Source organism: Myotis myotis, unplaced genomic scaffold (assembly GCF_014108235.1).
Source record: "Myotis myotis isolate mMyoMyo1 unplaced genomic scaffold, mMyoMyo1.p scaffold_m19_p_3, whole genome shotgun sequence".
In the NCBI taxonomy this organism is placed as follows: Eukaryota; Metazoa; Chordata; class Mammalia; order Chiroptera; family Vespertilionidae; genus Myotis; species Myotis myotis.
Window position 1 is genome coordinate 200,459,675 of NW_023416335.1, and position 21,249 is coordinate 200,480,923.

At 42.8% G+C, this 21,249-nt stretch overlaps 1 protein-coding gene across 2 annotated transcripts; it reads left to right on the forward strand.

Annotated features, from left to right (window-relative positions):
• Positions 1-530: 530 nt before the first annotated feature.
• TDG (thymine DNA glycosylase) lies at positions 531-21,056 on the forward strand. 2 transcript variants are annotated; one of them, XM_036298555.1, is made up of 10 exons: positions 531-781; positions 10,161-10,303; positions 13,154-13,467; positions 14,796-14,865; positions 16,767-16,902; positions 17,100-17,182; positions 17,263-17,357; positions 17,607-17,778; positions 18,223-18,348; positions 19,220-21,056. In XM_036298555.1, exons 1-10 carry the CDS (start codon positions 759-761, stop codon positions 19,348-19,350), a joined length of 1,293 nt encoding a protein of 430 aa, XP_036154448.1. In that variant the 5' UTR covers positions 531-758; the 3' UTR covers positions 19,351-21,056. The 2 variants fall into 2 exon arrangements, with proteins under 2 accessions (XP_036154448.1, XP_036154447.1); XM_036298554.1 differs by having other exon boundaries at positions 535-781; positions 19,217-21,056.
• Positions 21,057-21,249: the final 193 nt, after the last annotated feature.

Genomic DNA, 21,249 nt, shown 5'->3' on the forward strand with positions numbered 1-21,249 from the left:
CGTGATGCGTGAATGACATCTACTATAGACTTCAAAGACTAATATTTTTATATATCCAAAGTAAACCAGACAACAATTTATGTGAAGTTTTACATTTCACAAAGCAATTTTACAGTCACCTCAATGTACAGATTAGGAACCGGAAGCCCAAGATAGTACAGGGGCCTGGACTCCCAGGTTCTTTGATTCCATAGACGCTTCTTTCTCCCAGATCATGCTTGATAGTTAATGCAAACCAGTTTTTAATCAGGATAAAATTTGGGGTGGAAAGGCCCGGATAATCCTGACAAGCATAACAGCCCCACCTACCCAGCGCCCCCAGAACACATCCTCACCCATTCACCCCCATCACCGCCCACCACCGAAGCGCGGGGGTGGAGGGCGACAGGAGCCTACGTCAGCGGCGCGCTCCCCTCCTCCATTCTGGTCCTCCACCCTTCCCGAAAGGCCAAGCGGCCGGCAGAGGAACCCAGAGGGGGACCAACCTGATTGGGCTGTCCTGCGACACGTGACCCTCACAAGTCCTGGGATTTGGCTAGGCGCAGCCGGAAGCGCCCCGCAAAAGAGGGGTTTGCGCTGGGGGGAGGGGCGCTAAGAGCCTGGGGGCGGAGCTTGAGCGCTAGCCGCGGCCCCAGTTCTGCCGGCCGTCAGGTCCAAGCCTCTGGTTATTGTACCGCTGCACCTCCGCCACGGTACGACAGCGACCAGTCGCTCGCTTGCGTGGCAGGAGCAGCCGTCCGCGGGAGCGGCAGCCGGGCATGGAAGCGGAGAACGCGGGCAGGTAAGGCCAGGGCGGAGCGCCGCCCCTCCCCCCGCGCCCCTCGCGGCGGGCGGCCGCGGGCGCGCATGCTCGCTGGGGGGGTCTTCAGGTGCCGCCGCCGGTACAAAGGCCGGGGCCGCGCGTGCGCAGTGCCTGCCTGCCGGCCGGCCGGCCGGCCCCTCCGCACCCGGCCCGCCCACGCGGGGCCGCCGCACCTGGGCCCCTTCTCGGCCTTTTCCGGTACCTCGCCGGCTTTCAGATGCATTAGTGAGCGGCCTGCAGTCTCCTGTTGTGCTTCTGGTGGCCGTCCTTGGCTCCGTGATCGTTTCATTTTGTAGTGAGATTTATGGGGCTTCCCACCCCAAGATTTACCAAAAGCAGCATCCGGGGCCGCACGATAGCCAGCGCTGCCATCCTGGAGCTCTTGAGTTCTGAGTCTGTGAACACCGCTCCCAAAAGTCACCGAAATGTCTTCCAAGGGTCTTGAGGACGAACTTAAGAGTCCATTTTTAACACGTTCCTTTGGGGAGTGTTAGGCGTGTGGGAAAACGTTGCCAAAGCAGAGATTTTGAGATTTGAACGGGCAGAAAACCAAATTAAAAAAAAAATCAGATATGGTAAACAACAGGGTCTTTTTATAAAATGATGCTCCGTATTGGAATAAAATACTGCCAGACCTATGAAGGCTTATCCTGACTTGCGGTGGCTAATGGGCCCCGAACTTAGGCAAGATCCTCCCTTCTCTGGGCCTGGTCGTGTCTGTAAATAGGGCGTCGCTGGAATGTGGTTCCGACGTGCGGTTCCGACGTGCGGTGAGTCCGTGTTAGCTGGAAAGGGTTAAGCCACCAGAACCGCCTGAGAGTTTAGGAGAGGAGAGAACCTGTAGATAAAGTGGGAACTTTATCCTGACCTTGTGGATCGAATCCTGGAGTGAAGTTACTCCACTTCTTTCGCAGAAGAACTTTACAAAGAAAAGAATTCACCAGACCTTGTGGAAATCGCTCTGACCTTTGCGATCTTACTTCAGATCAGAGTGGGAACTTGGGTAAACACTACCATCAAATGAATTCCATGTTCTAAGACCTTGTTTAGTGTCTTATAAAGCAAAGTAACAGGATGGTAGTGTGTTTAGCTCAAAACTGACTTACATTCTGTCTTCACTTAAATCCGTAGAGTCTTAGACCATTTTTTAAATGTTGGCGTGCAAAACTTTAACCTCAGGAAATATGAAGAATTCTGCGTGAATACTGTAAGGAGTTTATCCTTGGGAATTCCGAAATGACAGGCTCCCAGAATCCAAAGAAAGTGGTTCCCAGTTACCCTTACTTTATGCTAATCAAGGAGTGGAATGGGATGCTGGGTAATAATGAGTTTGCTTTCTATTTTGGAGGAGTCATTTCAAAACATCCGAAGAGCCCTGGCCGGGTAATTCATTTGGGTGGAGCATCATCCTGTAAAGTGGAGGGCTGTGGGTTTGATTCCTGGGCAGGGCACATGCCTAGGTTGTGGGTCCCATCGCCCTGGAGCGCTTGCAGGAGGCAGTCGGTGGATGTCTCTCTCGCAGGAGAGGGGCCTGAATACCGAAAATAAAACCATGGGCCCCTGTTTCTTCCAGAGGTGGAACCTGTCTTCTTAACGTATGGACTTTGATCCTAAACAAAATGTTTGCTTCTCAGTAGTTATTGAGCACATTTGTAAGGAACCAGTGACCACTAGGCTATAGTATAAGTTCAGAAAAAAGCAGGAGCCACCAAGCTAGGTCATTCCCGTTTAGCTAATGATAACTAGAGTAGACAACATCAGGAGGGATGAGAGAAGGTACCTAAAATATTTAATCATCTCCTGTTTTTGTTATTGTTATGGCAAACTTACTACATGCCAGGCACTGTTTTAGGTGTTTTGCACAGGTTACTTACTGTAATCCTCATAACCAGTAAATTAGGTGCAACTATTCCCATTTTACAGATGTGGAATCTGGGGCACAAAGAGGTTAAGGAACTTGCCTGCAGAGCTAGAAGTGGCAGTGCTGAAATTTGAACCCAGGCAGTGTGGCTTCAAAGCCTGCCTCCCTAACAATTGTGCCATACCACTGTGTGTGTGTGTGTGTGTGTGTGTGTGTGTGTGCGCGCGCGCGCAATGAAGATAGACTGATAGCAGTCTAATTAGGTGAAATCAAAGCTGGTTTACTACTGAAAGAGTCAAATGCAGGCTGAAGGGAAGTCTGTACTGATGTGCCATTTCGTTCTACCCCAACTTTGTACTTTTCAGAAGTTGATGAAATTATAAAATGTGTCCCTGACCTAACTCTGGGACCGCTTTGTGGAGTGGATGGGTTGAATCAGAATCCTGATCAATCCCAACCTGCTGGAATGGTGAATCAGCTTTTACAAAAAGAGACACAATGTTTTGCTGAGGTGTGGAAAAATCAATGATACACGTGAGAGATGATAAAAGGGCAGTTTTCATTGATGGTGAACTCAGTATGAACGACTGGATACTGTGAGTGCCCTACAGCTAATGTATTGGGTTCTGTACTGTGTCTCCAGAATGAGGAAGTAGATAGCCCGGCTCAGTTTCAGGATGATGAGGCTATATCTGAAGTATTTTTGTTTGTTTGTTTGCTTCTGAGCACCAAAAATGACCAAATAGTGAGGAAATTTGAAATCATACTATATGAAGAGTAGTTAAATGAACTGGCTTATTCTGTATCTTTGTGTTTACAGTTTCTAGTGAATGTGCACAGTGAGTACCCAGTAATACATGGTGAATACACACACTTAAGCATTATTGAATGTAGCCTTTAAATGGTTATGATGGAATCATACTACCCAAAGCAATCTATACATTCAGTGCAATCCCTATTAAAATACCAATGGCATATTTCACAGATCTAGAACAGCACTCCATAAATTCATATGGAACCAAAAAGATACCGAATAACTGCAGCAATCTTGAGAAAGAACAAAGTTAGAGGAATCACAATACCAGATATCAAGTTATACTACAAAGTCACTGCACTCAAAACAGTCTGGTACTGGCATAAGAACAGGCACAAAGAACAGAACAGATACCCCAGAAAGCAACCAAGCCATTACACTCAATTAATATTTGACAGAGGAGGCAAGGATATACAATGGAGTATAGACAGCCTCTTCAATAAATGGTGCTGGGAAAATTGGACAGGAACATGCAAAAAAAAAAAAAAATGAAACCAGATCACCAACTTACACCATACACAAGATTAAGCTCAAAATGGATTAAAAACTTAAATGTAAGTCGTGAAACCATAAAAATCTTAGAAGAAATCATAGGCAGCAAAATCTCAGACATTTCTTATAGGAATATGTAATACATATCCTAGGGCAAAGAAAACTAAGGAGAAAATAAACAAATGGGGCTGCATCAAAATAAAAAGCTTCTGCACAGCAAAAGAAACCATCAGCAAACTGAAAAAAGAGCCCCCCGCATGGGAGAACATATTTGCCAATGATACATCTGATAAGGGGTTAATTTTCAAAATATATAAGGTACTCATACAACTCAACAAAAGGAAGACAAATAGTCCAACCAAAAATGGGCGGACGACCTATATAGATACTTTTCCAAAGAGGACATACAATTGGCCAAGATACATATGAAAAAATGCTCAACATCACTTATCATCAGAGATGCAAATTAAAACAACACCTGTCAGAATGGCTGTCATCAACAAACAACCAGTGTTGGTGAGGATGTGGAGAAAAGGGAACCCTAGTACACTGCTGGTGAGAATGCAGACTGGAAAACAGGATGGAGTTTCCTCAAAAAATTAAAAATGGAACTCTCATTTGACCCAGCAATCCACTTCTAGTAATATATCCTAAGAAACCCAAAATACCAATCAGAATGAATGCATCCCTATGTTCATAGCAGCGCAATTTACAATAGCTAAGATTTGGAAACAGCCCAAGTGCCCATCAGTAGATGAATGGGTAAAAAAGCTGTGGTACATTTACACAATTTATACAATGTGAACCAACTCTTACCGTTTTTGACAGGATGAATGAAACTGGAGAGTTTTATGCTAAGTGAAATAAGCCAGTCAGAGAAAGATAAGTATCACATGATCTCACTCATATGTGGAATCTAATGAACAAAATAAACTGATGAGCAAAATAGATCCAGAGACATAGAAGCATAGAACAGACTGACGAATTTCAGAGGGAAACTAGGGGTGGAGGTGGGGCAGGAAGATTAACTGGGGAACTTGTATGCATATTTATATAGCCCATTGACACAGACAGTAGTCTGGTGAAGGCCTGGGAGGGGCTGGTATGGGGTGGAGGGGGTCAATGGAAAAAACAACCCACAAAGTGGACATCTGTAATACTTTCAACAATAAAGATAAATAAACAAAAGTAAATAGTTATGATGGTATTCCATCATAGTTACATAACTAGTCCTTTGTATTTGAGCTTATGGATTATTTAGTGTTGATTGTTACTTTTATAAGTATTCAATGTTGTATATGCTTGTTTAAATGAAGATAATAAAACGTTGCCATAGACTGAATATTTGTGTCCTTCCAAAATTCATATGTTGAAACCTAACAATCTTCAATGTGATGGTATTTGTAGGTGGGGTGGCCTTTGGGAGGTGATTAGGTCATGAGTTCAGAGCCCTTCTAAATGGGATAAATGCCCTTATAGTAAAACAGGTCCCAAGCCCTGGCCAGTTTGTTCAGTGGTTAGAGCATGGGGGAGGTCACAGATTCGATTCCTGTCCCTGTTCAGGGCACATGGGAGAAGCAACCAGTTGATGTGTCTCTCTCACATCGATGTTTCTTTCTCTTTCTCTCTTTGCCCCCCTCCCCCCTCTATGCAAAAAATAACCTTGGGTGAGGTTTAAAAAAAAAGGTCCCGAGAGAGATGTGTCACTCCTTCTGACGTGTGAACCCAGAATCAGGCCCTGGCCAGAAACTGAATCCCCTGGTGCCTGGAAAGGGGGTTTTCCAACCTCCAACACTGAGAAATAAATATTTGTTGTTCGTTATCCATCCAGTCTGTGGTATTTTGTTGTAGCAGCCCAAATGGACTAAAACAAATGTATTTGGAAAGAGCAACCTAAAACTTTAAAATAGTGGAAAATAATTGCAGATTAAAGGGGTTGAAGTTGTTTCTTTTAGGGAAAACCTTAAAGAGTTAGTTTACAGGAAAATCTGAACTGAACTCCTCAGTCAGTTGGGTATATGTGTGTACGTGTACGCATGTGTGTATGTTTTGAGAAAGACTGTCGGAAAATAGACAGTTCATCAGGAAAAACTCAGTTTATCAATTTCAAACAACTGTAAAAATCAGCCCTTTGAGCACTGCTTTTCCAGAGAAAGGGGGTGCATTTGGAGGCTAGGAGAGAGGAAGGGGTTAGCGGCAGGGAGAGGAGACAGGTGGCACCCAGCAGGTGGGGACAGACAGAAATGAAAGGGACAAATGGAGAAGGGGAAGTAAAGTCATTCATACTTATAAGTTTGAGATCAGGGAATTATAGACAATAAAAGCTCTTTGGGGTGTGTCTGCAATCTGGACAGATTTGGTCCTATTTTCTATGCATTCTCCATGTATGGAGAAGTCACCAAATCTCACCTCATTTTCATGGTGAGGCAACGGAGCTCTCTCGAGGATGAATGACTTGACTAGCTGCTCTTTTGTGGCTCTTCCCCTTGTACAGAGACAATTATTGTTCATAAATATTGCAGAATTCTGAGTTATGAAGTGGCAGTTACCATATATAAATACAGCAGTGTATTTAAGAGGTATTTTAACATTAAGGATGAAATAACTTTATGTTTATAAATTTATTATTACATAAAAGAAAATGAGATTACTCAGAACTCTTTAGTTGCCTAGCATTCAAGTTCATGAAGGTTTTTGTACAGATGTCATGCTTTCTTCTGCCAACTAATAAGAATGTTGTAACCCACGCTGTTTCCTTTTGTTCTGGCTGTAAGTTGATCAGGCTAAATTTAACACTCAAAGATAGTGTTACTTTAGAACTCACACATTCTATTTTCCATAGCTTTATTTTTGTGTCTGTTCTAATTTAATTTACTGTAAAGTGCCGGAGATAGTTTTTAAAAGATTAAGGGACACATCAGTATTCTAGATAAATTTCTAGATTTCTTTCAAAATTGATCTATAAAATAAAGCTCCAGGTATTTTTCTTCATTATTTTTTACTTCAATCAGCTGATTTTGAAAATATTAATTTTTCATTTCTGAGCCCCAGAATTTCTGAAGATCCTTAATGACCCCCTAAGTATGCTAAGGGAGCCATATTTCAGAAATCTATTTTTTAAAGTCTGGAGTCCTTGCCCTGTCCAGTGTGGCTTCATTGCTTGAGCGTTGTCCTGTGTACCAAAAGGTTCAATTTCTGATCAGGCACATGCCTATGTTGTGGGTTTGATTCCTGGTACGGGAGTCAGCTGATCAATGTTTCTCCCTTCCTCTCTCTCTAAAATCAATGAAAACATTTATTTTTAAGTTCAGAGCCCTTTTGTAATGTGAATGGTGTCTCCCCAATTTTTATATGCTTTAAGTTTGGATTTTTCTTTACTTTTAAAAATGTTTATGTATTTACTTGAGGGAGGGAAGGAAGGAGGAAGGGAGGGAGGGAGGGAGGGAGGGAGAGAGAGAGAGAGAGAGAGAGAGAGAGAGAGAGAGAGAGAGAGACATCAATTTTGCTGTTCCACTTATTTATACATTCATTGGTTGATTCTTGTATGTGCCCTGACTGGGACTCGAACTTGCAACCTTGGTGTATTGGGCCGACACTCTAACCAACTGAGCTACCCAGCCAGAGCTTAGGTTTGGATTTTTGTGAAGTACTCAACATCTGTTGAATTCTGAGAGTGGTAGCAAGAAACATGGGGGAGAGGGAGGTGGTAGGTTGCCTTCCTGATAATATGACAAAGAGCAGACCTCGTGCATTCTTTGGCCACTCATTTACTGTGACCACATGTCTTTACTTTTCTATATTCTAACCGAAAGCGCTGTTAGCCTTTCTCCACATGCAAAGAGAAAGAAAACTAATAAGTGGGGTATCTTGCCCCAGAACATAGTAAACAGTACTCATTCACTTTATTTCCTAGTGTTTTTTCTCCTACTGCATATCCTGTGGCAGCATTTGGCATTAGCGTAACTTGGGTTTCATAAATTGTGTTTACTTCCCTAGCTTTGTGCTGATGCAGCAGCTTGAGATAGTGGTTTATGGGCATCAGAAATATTTTTGGGAAATTGTTTTCTGTGAAGGCCTCTGTCCCTGACATTGAACACAATACTTTGAACAAAGCTTAAATCATGTTCAGAAGACAGGTCTAAAGTGGTTTTTTTCTCCATAAATTCATAGACACACTATTCATTTCTAATCCTCATTTAGTGACAGAAAAGCAAAAACCCAGCAACAATTAAAAAACAGACCCAATGAGTAAATAAGTAAACAGGCAAAGAAACCAGGAGAACTTTAGATTGGAAGAGGAGTGGGAATGGGGAGATGCTGGTCAAAGGGCACAAGCTTCCAGGTAGAAGAGGGTAAAGGGGGGATAAATGGAAGGAGACTTGACTTGGGGCGGCAAACACACAACGTTCAGATGTTGTCTTACAGAATTGTACACCTGAAATCTATATAAATTCAATAAATTTAAGAAAACATGAACAAGTTCTGGGAACTGATGTACAGCATTGCCATGTTATTTACTTGAAGGTTGCTAAGAGAATAGATCTTAAATGTTCTCACTACAAAAAAAAATATGGTGATTATGTGACATGATGGAGGTGTTAGCTAAGGCTGTTCCATGGTGGTCAGCACTGTGCAATGCAGGGTGGGGCAAACGTAGATTTATAGTTGTCCATATATAAAGTGAGACAATAATCTATATCTATCTATCTATACACACACACACACACACACACACACACACACACACGTATGGCTAATATGCAAAGTGTTCCCTCAGGAGTTCAACCGGGAGACCAGGAGTTAAATGACGTGCGCTGACCACCAGGGGGTGGCGTGGAATGAGGAAGGCCTGGCGGCCAGCGGCCCAGGAAGGAAGGCCATGGCCAGCAGCCAGAAGGCCCCGATCGGCCCTGATCGCCAGCCAGACCTAGGGACCCTACCCGTGGATGAATTTTGTGCACTGGGCCTCTAGTTAATCTTACATAATAAAAGGCTAATATGCAAATAGGCCGAACAGCGGAACAACCGGTCACTGTGATGTGCACTGACCACAGGGGGTGCGTGCGGAACATGGCGGGCATTGGCAGCAGACGGCAGAGCACGGAACATAGCAGGCGTTGGCTGCGGTGGGATGGTGCGGTTGATGAACAGGGTTGCCAGACCAAGGCGTGGCACTGGTCGCTGTCATCAGGGCGAGCCTCTGGTGGTTACTGAAAATTTTTTGCTCCCGCACACCGCGGTCCCACCCGCCACTTGCACCCACTACCAGCACCTGGCGCCAGTCCCGATTGCTCTGTGCCGTCAATGGGTGCGAGCAGTGGCTGCCAGCCCCAATTGCCCCTAAGGGATTCTCCACCTCCCCTTGCTCCTGAGGGGCAATCGGACCAGCATCCGCCACTCGCACCCACTGCTGGTGCCGGCCCCAGTTGCTTCGCGCCATCAGTGGTGCAAGCGGGGCTGGTGCCATCAGTGCATGGGAGCAGCGGGAGCGGGGCTGCTGGCAGACAGGGACTAGGGGCCACAGCAGGCGAGGCTGGGCAGGGGCGCAGAGGATGGGCCAAGACCCGCCCCTGTGCCCACTGCAGCCTCACAGCCCACAGTTTCTTTCAAGATACACGAATTCGTGACTGGGCCCCTAGTAAATAATAATACAAGAATAAATTTTGTTTCGTGTACTCACAACAGCAAACCTACTCTTGCCCCACCCTGTATGTAAGTGTATCAAATCAACATGTTGTACATCTTTAACTTACACAATGTTATATCAAAATTGGGGGGAAAGTTAGGCCAGGGGAGGGTTAGATTAGAGGATTCAATACTGATGGTAGTAACACAAATTGTTTTTGTGTTCCTGTGTGGACTTGTGGGCCTTTTCTGTCTCCCTGCTAGAAATTCCCATGATCTCATCTCAGGGAAAGTGCAGGCTGACTTGACGGACTGGTAAGTTGTATTGAGGACACATCTTGCCATTAAACAGTGTGAGAGTGAATTAGTGTTGGTTCGTAAAGGTTGGGTGAGTGTGTACATATGACACTAGATCTTCCTCCTCACTTTGACCTGTTGTCAACTCCAAATAAATACCACATTCTGGTTTCAACATACTTGGAACCTGAAAAGTTACGTACAGCTGATCCTTTAAACTTCCATTTGGGTAATTTTACCCTCTTATCTTAATTTAATTGTTCTTTCAGCTATTCTCTTCAGCCGGCTCAAGCTTTTTACACATTTCCATTTCAACAAATGATGGCCGAGGCTCCTAACATGGAGGTTATGGACACAGCGCAGATGCCAGCGGAAGTTCCAGAGCCAGCTCCTGCTCAGGCACCTGAACAAGGTAGTTGCACCAGGAGAGCATAGAAAAGTAGCTATTGGATTAGCCCGCTTTTTAAGAAAGGGTTTAATGATGAATTTTAGTGTTAAAATTTTTTTAAAATTTTTTTATTGATTTCAGAGAGGAAGGGAGAGGGAGAGAGAGAGAGAGAAACATCAATGATGAGAGAGAATCATTGATCGGCTGCCTCCTGCACCCTCCTTACTGGGGATTGAGCCCACAGCCCAAGAATGTGCCCTGACCGTGAATCGAACCGCGACCTCCTGATTCATTGGTCAATGCTCAACCACTGAGCCATGCCAGCCTGGCTAGTGTTAAAAAATTTAACCCACTTTTTAGGTACTTAGTATCTGCCAGGCACTGTAGGTTTGTGGGGCAGAAGGGGTGGGAACATGGATCCTGTCCTGGCTGGTATGGCTTTATTGGTTGGGTGTTGTCCCATGTACCTAAGTGTCTCTGGTTCAGTACCTGGTTGGGGCACATAACTTGGTTGCAGGCTTGATCCCCAGGGAGGGTGTGTGGGAAGCAGCCAGTGGATCTTTCAATCTCTCTCTCTCTCTCTCTCTCTCTCTCTCCCCATCCCTCTCTCTCTCTCTCTCTCTCTCTCTCTCTCTCTCTCCCCCCCCCCATCCCTCCCTTCCTCTCCCTCTCTCACTCTCCCTTCCTCTTTCTGAAATCAATAAAACATATTTTTAAAAAGGGATATGGATCCTGCTCTAGAATATCTCATAATCTAGTAGAGGAAAATAATAAGTAAATACACGTCATGGCTCAGCACACAGAGCAGTGACGAGCGGCGTAGGATGCTGTGAGAGCTCATGGCATTGACACCTAACTCAGACTGAGGCTCAGAGGCAGCTTCCCGGAGCTCAGAAACTCCAGGGGAAGGAGACGTTATCCCCAGGAAGAAAGGGCTGGGGAAGTTCCAGGTGGAGGGAAGCATGCACAAAACACAGACAAGAAGAAGCACGACAGTTAAAAAACAGTGATTCTGACATTGGAGTCTGGGGTATAGCAAAGAAATGGTGAGAGACGAGGCTGGAAAGGGGTCATTGAGGCTTGTTTAGCCTAAAAGATGTATATCCTGTTCTGAAGGCAATAGGGAGCTGTTGAGAGAATGTAGGTAGGTAGTGGCGTAGTCTAGTGGCATTTGAAAATATCAGCCTCAGGTATTACAGAGGATAGAATGGGTGGTAGAAAACAAGCAGAACTTGGAGGCAAGGAGTGGATTAGAGATCCTTTGAATAATCTGGGGACAAAATGAGGAGGATGTAAAGGGGTGGAGAAGGACAGAATTAGGAACTACTCCAGAGGTAGAAGTACTGGCCATGGTAGATGGATTTCATGGGGAGACAAGGAGGAAAAGGAATCTGGAAATAATTCCTAGACAGTTGGATGAAGGAGGTACCATTCACCAAGCTAGAGAATTAGAAGAAAGGAGAACAGATTTGGGGGTGGGGAGATGGAGAGCTCCTCTCCAGCTACTCTCTCCAGGGTAGCTGTATTGCATAAGAAATGTGCTCCAAGTTCCAGGTTATGATCCCAGGAACATGCTTCCCTTCACTGCGTTGGGGATACCCCTGCCCTTGACCGCTTTTTTCTGGGCAGGCAGCACTGGGGCTTCCCCAGCTACAAGCCAGTGGAGGTGGATCTCTTGGCATAGGAGTGGCTAAAGCAGTGTGAGGTAGAAAAAAGGAAGGACGAGAGGCTAGGGTGGAGAAATGCCAAATAGTAGTAGAATGGGAGAGGAGCCTGAGAAGTTATAAGAGATGTTAAAGAACTAAGGTTAGAAAACCAAGGCTTCCTGTCGGATATTTTAGGACAGTGGTTTGTGACCAGAGATGATTTTGCCCTCTAGGGACGTTTGGTATTGTCTGGAGACACCTTTGATTGTCATGACTGGCTGGATGCTACTGGCATCTAGTGGGCAGAAGCCAAGGCTGTTATTAAATATAAAATGTTGCCAGCCCATGTGACTCAGAGGTTGAACAATGACCCATGAACCAGGAGATCACGGTTTGATTCCTGATCAGGGCACATGCCTGGGTTGCAGTCTTGATCCCCAGTGGGAAGTATGTAGAAGGCAGTCAGTCAATGATTCTCATCATTGATGTTTCTGTCTCTCTCTCCCTCTCCCTTCCTCTCTGAAATCAATAAAAAAAAAATATATATTTTTAAAATATATAGAATGTTAAACATTTTATAATATACAGAACAGTCTCCCACAACCAAAAATCATTCAGTGTAAGATGTCAGTAGTGCCAAGACTGAGAAGCTCTGCATTAGGTCCTGAGATCAGATTCCTACTGCCAGCCTGAGGTTTCCTCTTCAGCACCTCTGAGTTCAGAACTCTTTGCGTGTGTGTGGAACAGACACTCAGAATCTCTAAAACAAGCCCACAGGCCTTGCTTTTGAGGCTGTCTACTGCTGGAATTATGGGGAAATTGAGTTAAACGGTTTCCCTTCCTCCCTGTTTCGCTGTCTACTTTTTCTGTCATTTGTTAACTTAGCTATTCATGTATTTACATGTAGAATTCCTATAAAATAGTACATAGATGCTTTGTATCCCAGGGGAGGCCAAGATGCTAGGTAAGATTGTGTAGAAAATCAATTGATGATTCTGATGGAGGTCTCATCCCAACAACAGCCCGCAGAGGAGGGAGGGTCGTGGATGGGGCGACATGAACCCAGTTGGAGGGTGAAGCAAGGGGAAGACATTGTAGTGGAAACTGGCACTTGGAGATTGAGGAGAAAGGTAAAAAGGATGTGGATAGGGTGGCTTTTCTGGGAAAACTGCCTGGGCTTTGCAGTTGTGGTTTTCTGCATCACATCCTGGAAATCATTGTGTTTCAGAGGCTCCCAAAGGAAGGAAAAGAAAACCCAGAACAAGACAACCAAAAAAACCAGCAGAACCCAAGAAAACTGCCAAGGCCCAAAAGCCTGCCGACGCCAAGAAAGCTGCCGAGGCCAAGAAAGCCGCCGAGGCCAAGAAACCTGCTGAGGCCAAGAAGTCTGCCAAGTCTGCAAAATCAAAAGAAAAGCAAGAAAAAATTACAGACACGTTTAAAGTGAAGAGAAAAGTTGACCGTTTTAATGGTGTTTCAGAAGCTGAACTTTTGACCAAGACGCTCCCGGACATTTTGACCTTCAATCTGGACATTGTGATTGTAAGGATTTCTGTTCTCATTTGGTTTTATAAATAGCACTAGAGGCCCAGCGCGCGAAATTGCACAAGACTCAGACCCACTGTGCTGCGGGACCCATCAGTGCACCTCCTGGTGACCGGTCGTTTGGTTGTTACAGTGTTACGGTCACTGGCCTTTTATAATATAGGACATTGGTGGATTAACTTAACCTTTATCCTTGCAAATAATTTTGCTGAAAAGAACCGTTTCTGAGAATCCTTTTGGTAGTACGTGATGTCACCTTCATGAGGTCCTATTACTGGGGAGTATTTGAGAGGGTGGGCTCCAGAGTAGAGTTGTCCAGTGTCCAATCCTGCCACATGGGTATGACCCTAGGCAAGCCTTAACTTTCCTGAACCCCAGTTTTCTCCTTGGTGAAACGGTTGATAATAGTGCCTCTCTCATAGGGTTTCAATTAAATTAAATAGTCCATGTAACTCAGACTGCATGACATCTGTGAGTTCCCCACGAATGGTAACACTGATTTTGAACTTTGATTTTTGTCTGTAACTGTAAGAAACAGCATGCAGACAGCTGTGCAGATGTTGTGAAGTCAGCTGCTTGCTGGGAGCTGAGAAGGAGACTTGTGGCTAAACCTGGGCTCAGACTCACCGATGGCTCCAGAGCAGGGGTCTTCAAACTACGGCCCGCGGGCCACATGCAAATACAAATATTGTATTTGTTCCCGTTTTGTTTTTTTTTACTTCAAAATAAGATATGTGCAGTGTGCATAGGAATTTGTTCATAGTTTTTTTTTAACCTATAGTCCGGCCCTCCAACGGTCTGAGGGACAGTGAACTGGCCCCCTGTTTAAAAAGTTTGAGGCCGAAACCGGTTTGGCTCAGTGGACAGAGCGTCGGCCTGCGGACTGAAGGGTCCCAGGTTCGATTCCGGTCAAGGGCATGTACCTGGGTTGCGGGCACATCCCCAGTAGGAGATGTGCAGGAGGCAGCTGATCGATGTTTCTTTCTCATTGATGTTTCTGACTCTCTGTCCCTCTCCCTTCCTCTCTGTAAAAAAAAACAAAACAGTTTGAGGGCCCCTGCTCCAGAGCCTCTTTCTTTCCAGCCCAGTGGGTGGGGGTGGGGCCTGGGGATATGCGGGAATCAAACTGGTTTTTAAAAACAACAGCATAACTTCTAATATAAAGGAAATTTTTTTCCTCAGACTGGAGTACTTTATTCAGATCAAGAGGAGGTAATTGGTAAATGATACTGCGTATGATGTCAGATTACACTTTTAATAAATTCAATTTTGTCCACCACTCTGTCGCCCTTACACCCTACTAAAATGCATGAACATGTTTTTAGATTGGTATAAACCCGGGACTGATGGCTGCTTACAAAGGGCATCATTACCCTGGACCTGGAAACCATTTTTGTAAGTGGTTGCTTTTTTATTATTACTGTAATTTTAAACTCGATACCTGTGTTAATAGTTTGGGTTGTTTTTTTAAACCAAATTGTGTTTTTAATAAGAGAGATTGTATATATGTATCAATATACATCCATGATTTCTGTGTGTGTATACACAGAGAAGGTTTGAATGACATGTCACTTGGTTTCCAAGAGTAGAGGGGCATGAAAAGGAGTACTTCCTCCTTTGTTTGGATTGTTTCAAGTGAGTGTTACTACTTTTTTAAAGGATTTTTTAGTTGTCACCTATTGATGTAGCAGCCATAGTGCATCGCTGAGCCAGTGCAGACAGAACACTGACTCTTGCAGATTTCTGCTGATGGCCATCGCATTTCTAGGAGAGATGAAATGCTTGCTCATTGGCAGTCAAGTTGAGAAGTGCTGTGGTTGGAGACATTCTGTACAGAAACTCCATATCTAGCAGAAAATAGTATTAAAGACCTTCATACTTGTCGAGTGAGCTTTAAAACCATGTATAACTATTGAATTGTCCTGTATACCAGTCGTCTTGTCAGCATGCCTAATGGAACAAGGCATGCTGTAGGCCCTCGGGAACTAGCAGCTAGTGGGTGATCTAAGAGTAACATAAAAATATTTAGGACAGCCCTGACCGGTGTGGCTCAGTGGATAGAGCACCAGCCTGCGGACTGAAGGGTCCCAGGTTCGATTCCAGTCAAGGGCATGTACCTTGGTTGCGGGCACATCCCCAGTAGGGGGCGTGCAGGAGGCAGCTGATCGATGTTTCTCATCGATGTTTCTAACTCTCCCTCTCCCTTCCTCTCCATAAAAAATAATAAGAAGAATGATTAAAAATTAAAAAAAATATTTAGGGCAAATGATAGTAATGTGTTTTTGGAATGAATAGCATATTGTCTCCATTATTTAAAAAGTTTTTTTCTGCTAAAAATGTCCAGAACAACATAGAAAGAAGGAGAAGAAAGTAGAATAAATGGATATAGCCTTGTGTCTTTCTGATCTTTAAAAAAAAATAAATAAAAATAAAAAGTTTTTTCCTAGGGAATTTTGAACTTTTCATTTTCTCCACTGTCAAGCCCATCAGTGTATGTTTACCTGTTTGAGGTATTCCCGGGCAGGTGGTGGTATCACCAATGATTAGAAAGGAGAGCTGTTTCAGAGTTTCCTATACTGACTAGATGTATATTCTTGACAGGCCTTTATCCTAACTCCCCTATGAAAAGGGAATGATAATAGTAATATCTCATAAGTATGATGATTAAAATACAGGCAAAGGGCTTAGCATGGTACCTCACACACAGTAATTGTTTGATACGGTTTTTGACCTATGTTATAATATTATAAATTTTTTTAAATTTCAAGAATAGGATATAAACCAATGGACAGATCTCAGAGGGGAGGAAGGTGGAAAGGGACTGGAAGGGATTAATCAAAGAATATATATGTATATATGCTTAGCCCATGGAGACAAACAGTAATGCCATAACGGCCTGGGGTGGGGTAGGGACTGGGTGGAGAGGGGCAAATGGGGGACATCTATAATACTGTCAACTATAAAAATATAAGAGAGCATGCCCTGACCGGTTTGGCTCAGTGGATAGAGCGTCAGCCTGCGGACTGAAGAGTCCCAGGTTTGATTCCAGTCAAGGGCATGTACCTTGGTTGCAGGCACATCCCCAGTAGGAGGTGTGCAGGAGGCACCTGATCGATGTTTCTCTCTCATCGATGTTTCTAACTCTCTATCCCTCTCTCTTCCTCTCTGTAAAAAATCAATAAAATATATTTTTTAAAATAAAGAAGAACAATTTTTAAAAAATAGACTACTACATCAACCCGTAGGGCAGAAACCTTTGACCTTCTATGGGAATAAATAAACTCTCTTTCTCACAGGGAAGTGTCTATTTATGTCAGGACTGAGTGAGGTCCAACTGAACCATATGGATGATCACACTTTACCAGGAAAATATGGTATTGGATTTACCAATATGGTGGAAAGGACAACACCAGGCAGCAAGGACCTCTCCAGGTAATTACATAACATTTATTTTTATAGGCTGAACCTTGGCCGTGCTGGTCCCTCATACACCCTAGGAATACCATATGTGTCTAGTTAGCTGAACTTGACAAACAGTATGTGATTTGATCTTTCTTGGAAAGCTATCTGAATTTAGTATAGTATAAATATTGCCATACTTATATTATGACTTTTTAATTTAATTTTAGTAAAGAATTTCGTGAAGGAGGACGTATTCTAGTGCAGAAATTACAGAAATATCAGCCACGAATAGCAGTGTTTAATGGAAAATGTAAGGTTTTGCTTTTAAATTTTATCTTTTTTCTTTGCTAACATTATGGACAATGTAAATATGTTTGCATTTCATTTTAGGTATTTATGAAATTTTTAGTAAAGAAGTTTTTGGAGTAAAAGTTAAGAACTTAGAATTTGGACTTCAACCCCACAAGATCCCAGACACAGAAACTGTAAGTCCTTAAAATTATATTTGCAGATCAGCTCAATGTGGATTTTTTTTCTAGCCAGTTGACCTTTTTTATTTGTCCTACCCGTTGTAATTTATGCTGTGAAAAGAAAAACTCAACCACGTATGTTAATTTTGCATAAACTGCTAAAGTAATAAGTATCAAGTCATGAACCCAGAGAAAGACACATTTTCTCTCTCCGTAGCAGTGGGTTGAACAGATCTCTATAACTGTCCAATTTTATGATTCTAGCTCTGCTATGTGATGCCATCATCCAGTGCAAGATGTGCTCAGTTTCCCCGAGCCCAGGACAAAGTTCATTACTACATTAAGTTGAAAGACTTAAGAGATCAATTGAAAGGCATTGAACGAAACACAGACGTTCAGGAAGTTCAGTATACATTTGACCTGCAGCTTGCCCAAGGTGTGTCCCCGTTATTGCTCCTTGTTTTCATTTCATGTCTGCATACACTCCAGAAAGTATGTTGTGGATTTAAAAGCAGGAGAGGAGAAAGCAGTTATATCTGCAGCCAGAGTGCTCTGATAATGGCTGTTAGTCACTGTTAGAATCTCCTTTTACTGAGGTCTTCCCGTGCTCTTACAGATGTTGAGGATGTAAGAAACATTGTAACCCACGCAAAATTAAATCTTATAGGCTGTAAGAGTTAAGATAGTGTTAACTCATAGTTCTTATGAGTTAATATAGTATATGTTACGAAGAGTGCAAAAGGTCATACATAGCAAAAGGCATATCTCAGTGTACATGAATATTTAAGAAAAAGATTTCTTCCTCATGATTTCTGAATAAAGCTATCTCTTAAACGTGTGGTACAAAATTAACTTTAAATCTCTTTTGCCCTCCCCACAGAGGATGCAAAGAAGATGGCTGTTAAGGAAGAAAAATATGATCCGGGTTATGAAGCAGCATATGGCGGTGCTTATGGTGCAAATCCATGCAATGGTGAACCTTGCAGCTTCTCTTCAAATGGGCTAAGTATGTCCCCTCCCTATGTTTGTTCTCTCAAAGACTTGCTTTTGTCAGGATTGAGGGGTAGGGGAAGTTCTTTTAAAAAGAGTAAATTATTGAAGAATGGGAATTATTATATAAAAATCTGGTTAGTGATTCGTAGAGAAAATGTGATGGTTATTTATGTGTTTACACAAACTTACAGCCCCTTTACTTTTAAGTCACTAACTACAGTAAGTCATCTTAGTTACATTTTCCTCCTTGGATAACAAATGAGGACTTATTAGTCTGGTATCTGAAAATAGAACAGAAATATACTGTATTCAAGAAGCTTCTTGCCCTCGCTGGTTTGGCTCAGTGGATAGAGTGTCGGCCTGTGGACTGAAGGGTCCCAGGTTCCATTCCAGTCAAGGGCACATGCCTGGGTTGTGGGCTCAGTCCCCAGGAGAGGGCATGCAGGAGGCAGCCAATCAATGATTCTCTCTCATCATTGATGTTTCTATCTATCCCTCTCCCTTCCTCTCTGAAATCAATTATATATATTTAAAAAGAAGAAGAAGCGTACTTAACTATTCTAATAACAGTTGTCATTCACTGGACAGTTAAAATCCCCTAATTTGATCATTTAAAACAGCGGTTCTCAACCTGTGGGTCAAACAACCCTTTCACAGGGGTCGCCTAAGACCATCGGAAAACACATATATAATTACATATTGTTTTTGTGATTAATCACTATGCTTTAATTATGTTCAATTTGTAACAATGAAATTGGGGGTCACCACAACATGAGGAACTGTATTAAAGGGTCGCGGCATTAGGAAGGTTGAGAACCACTGATTTAAAGCTTTTAAATGTAAGAAACTAACACTCTCTCTCTCCCCTTCCTCCCCGCCAGCAGCTGACTGTGGAGAATCGACTTTCAGTGATGTTCCCAATGGGCAGTGGATGAGCCAATCGTTTACGGACCAGATTCCTTCCTTCAACAATCATTGTGGGATGCAAGAACAGGAGGGAGGAAACCTTGCTTAGGCACGGTGCTTCTCAGCCCTGCTCCAATGCTGCAGTTTTATTGCAGTTGTCAGGAAGTGGCCCTCAGTTTGCTAACTGAAGTATTTTATTAGTGTTTTCCTCTGGTGATGTATCCATAGTACAGTTGTGTGGTAGAATCAACTGTATGAACCTAGGTAGTTTGGAAGGAACATTTAGGATTTTTTTGTATATGAGTTTTTGTATTTGAATGAACCATCATTCCAGCATTTTATAAAGGCTTTTTCATTTAGGAAGAAAGTGATTTTTTGGGGGGTGTCACTTTTAAACTGTAATTTAAGAAATGCAACAGTCTGAATATTTATATTTGATTATTCACTGTGCATAAACCTAGAAACACCATTACCCCTCTTATGCCTAAGAAGGGCATGCTGTTAATAAGTCGCCACTGGTAAAGAGGCAGATGTGTGGATTTTCATGTGAAGTTAAGCCTCTGGAGTCACGTTCACACTCAGACCTCTTTACCAATGGTGATCGTTTGTGAGAGTTGCTTTCTAGTACAAACGTAGAGTGTGGCCTTGAGCAGCAAGACCAACCTGGCCTTACGTGACAGGGCATTCAACCCTGGCTTTGGCCTCCTCACCCTGTGTGTTAGTTCTCTGATAGGCAGAACCTACTCTGCTGGGATGGTGGGCTCCAGGGAATGCAGCAGACCTTTTAAATGTTGTTACTTCGTCTGTTTTACTTGAGAGACATACACTCGATAGGGAAGGAACTGAATTTCTCTTTCAGTACCTATCACCGTTTGAATTTCATCTTCCTCGGCTTTAGGGGTGTAACATGGCAAGTGATGAGAAATGAATTTTCAGGCTGAGCGGCAAGATGCCGGAGGTGTTCGATAATCTTTTTTAAACTGGTGCTTTATGTACATGAGATGTGCTACTATAATTAAGACAGAAATTTTCTTGCTAGTTAAATCTCATAAGCCAGTAATTTACAAACTTCTGTCTCTGCATCATTGTTCTTTGTTACTGTGGACTATGTTAACCTTATGCAAGGTTAGTTTTTAAGTAATGTACCTTTGTGATTTTTAATGCATTTTCCAAGGTGCTACAGATAGTCCAGACTTCTCTGCCAGGCAGATACAAACCTGGGTGTTTGGAAATGCTATTTGCATCTCCCCTTGATCACTCATACCCACAGAGCATGCTTTTCAATATGGAAATATTTATCAAAAGGTGTTTTTCTAAAAGGTTATATGCCCTGTTCTTTTTTTATAATAAGAGAAACAAATCCTTGTTGTGAATCTTAACATGCTGTTTAGCTGCTGGCTGTGATGAATTTTATTTTTCCTTTAGTCTGGATCAAGCTGTGTAGGAGTCATTCATGTTATTTAAATCATGTACTGTACTGCTGTTTACATGGATGTTTTGTGCGGGTGCTTTGAAGCGCCTTGCATCAGGGACTAGGAACAACTGAATTATTTTTTCATGGGACTGTGTAAAGCATGTAACTAGGTATTGCTTTGGTATATAATGATTTGTAAGCCTTACAATGGATTTTTTTTATTTAAGTGGAGAAAATACCCTTTAAATTATGGACACTTACTAGAGAATGGGTTTAAGGACTTTCCAAACGTACAACAATGGTGTGTTTCATTAAATGACAGGTAGTAAATGTTGATATATTCTATACATGACAGTATGAGACTTTTTCATTAAAAAATATTGAAAAAGTTTTTAAATTCATTTGAAAGTCTGATGATTTTTACAATAAAAAATATAAGAATGATTATCCTTAAGTTGCAGGCTTTTCTGTAGTGAGACTTACTGGTATTCTTTCATCCTTTAAACCTGAGATCAGTTTGCCTTCTGTTATATTTAACATATAGAATACTATATACAATGAGAATCATTAAAAATCTATGACTATTTTATTTTT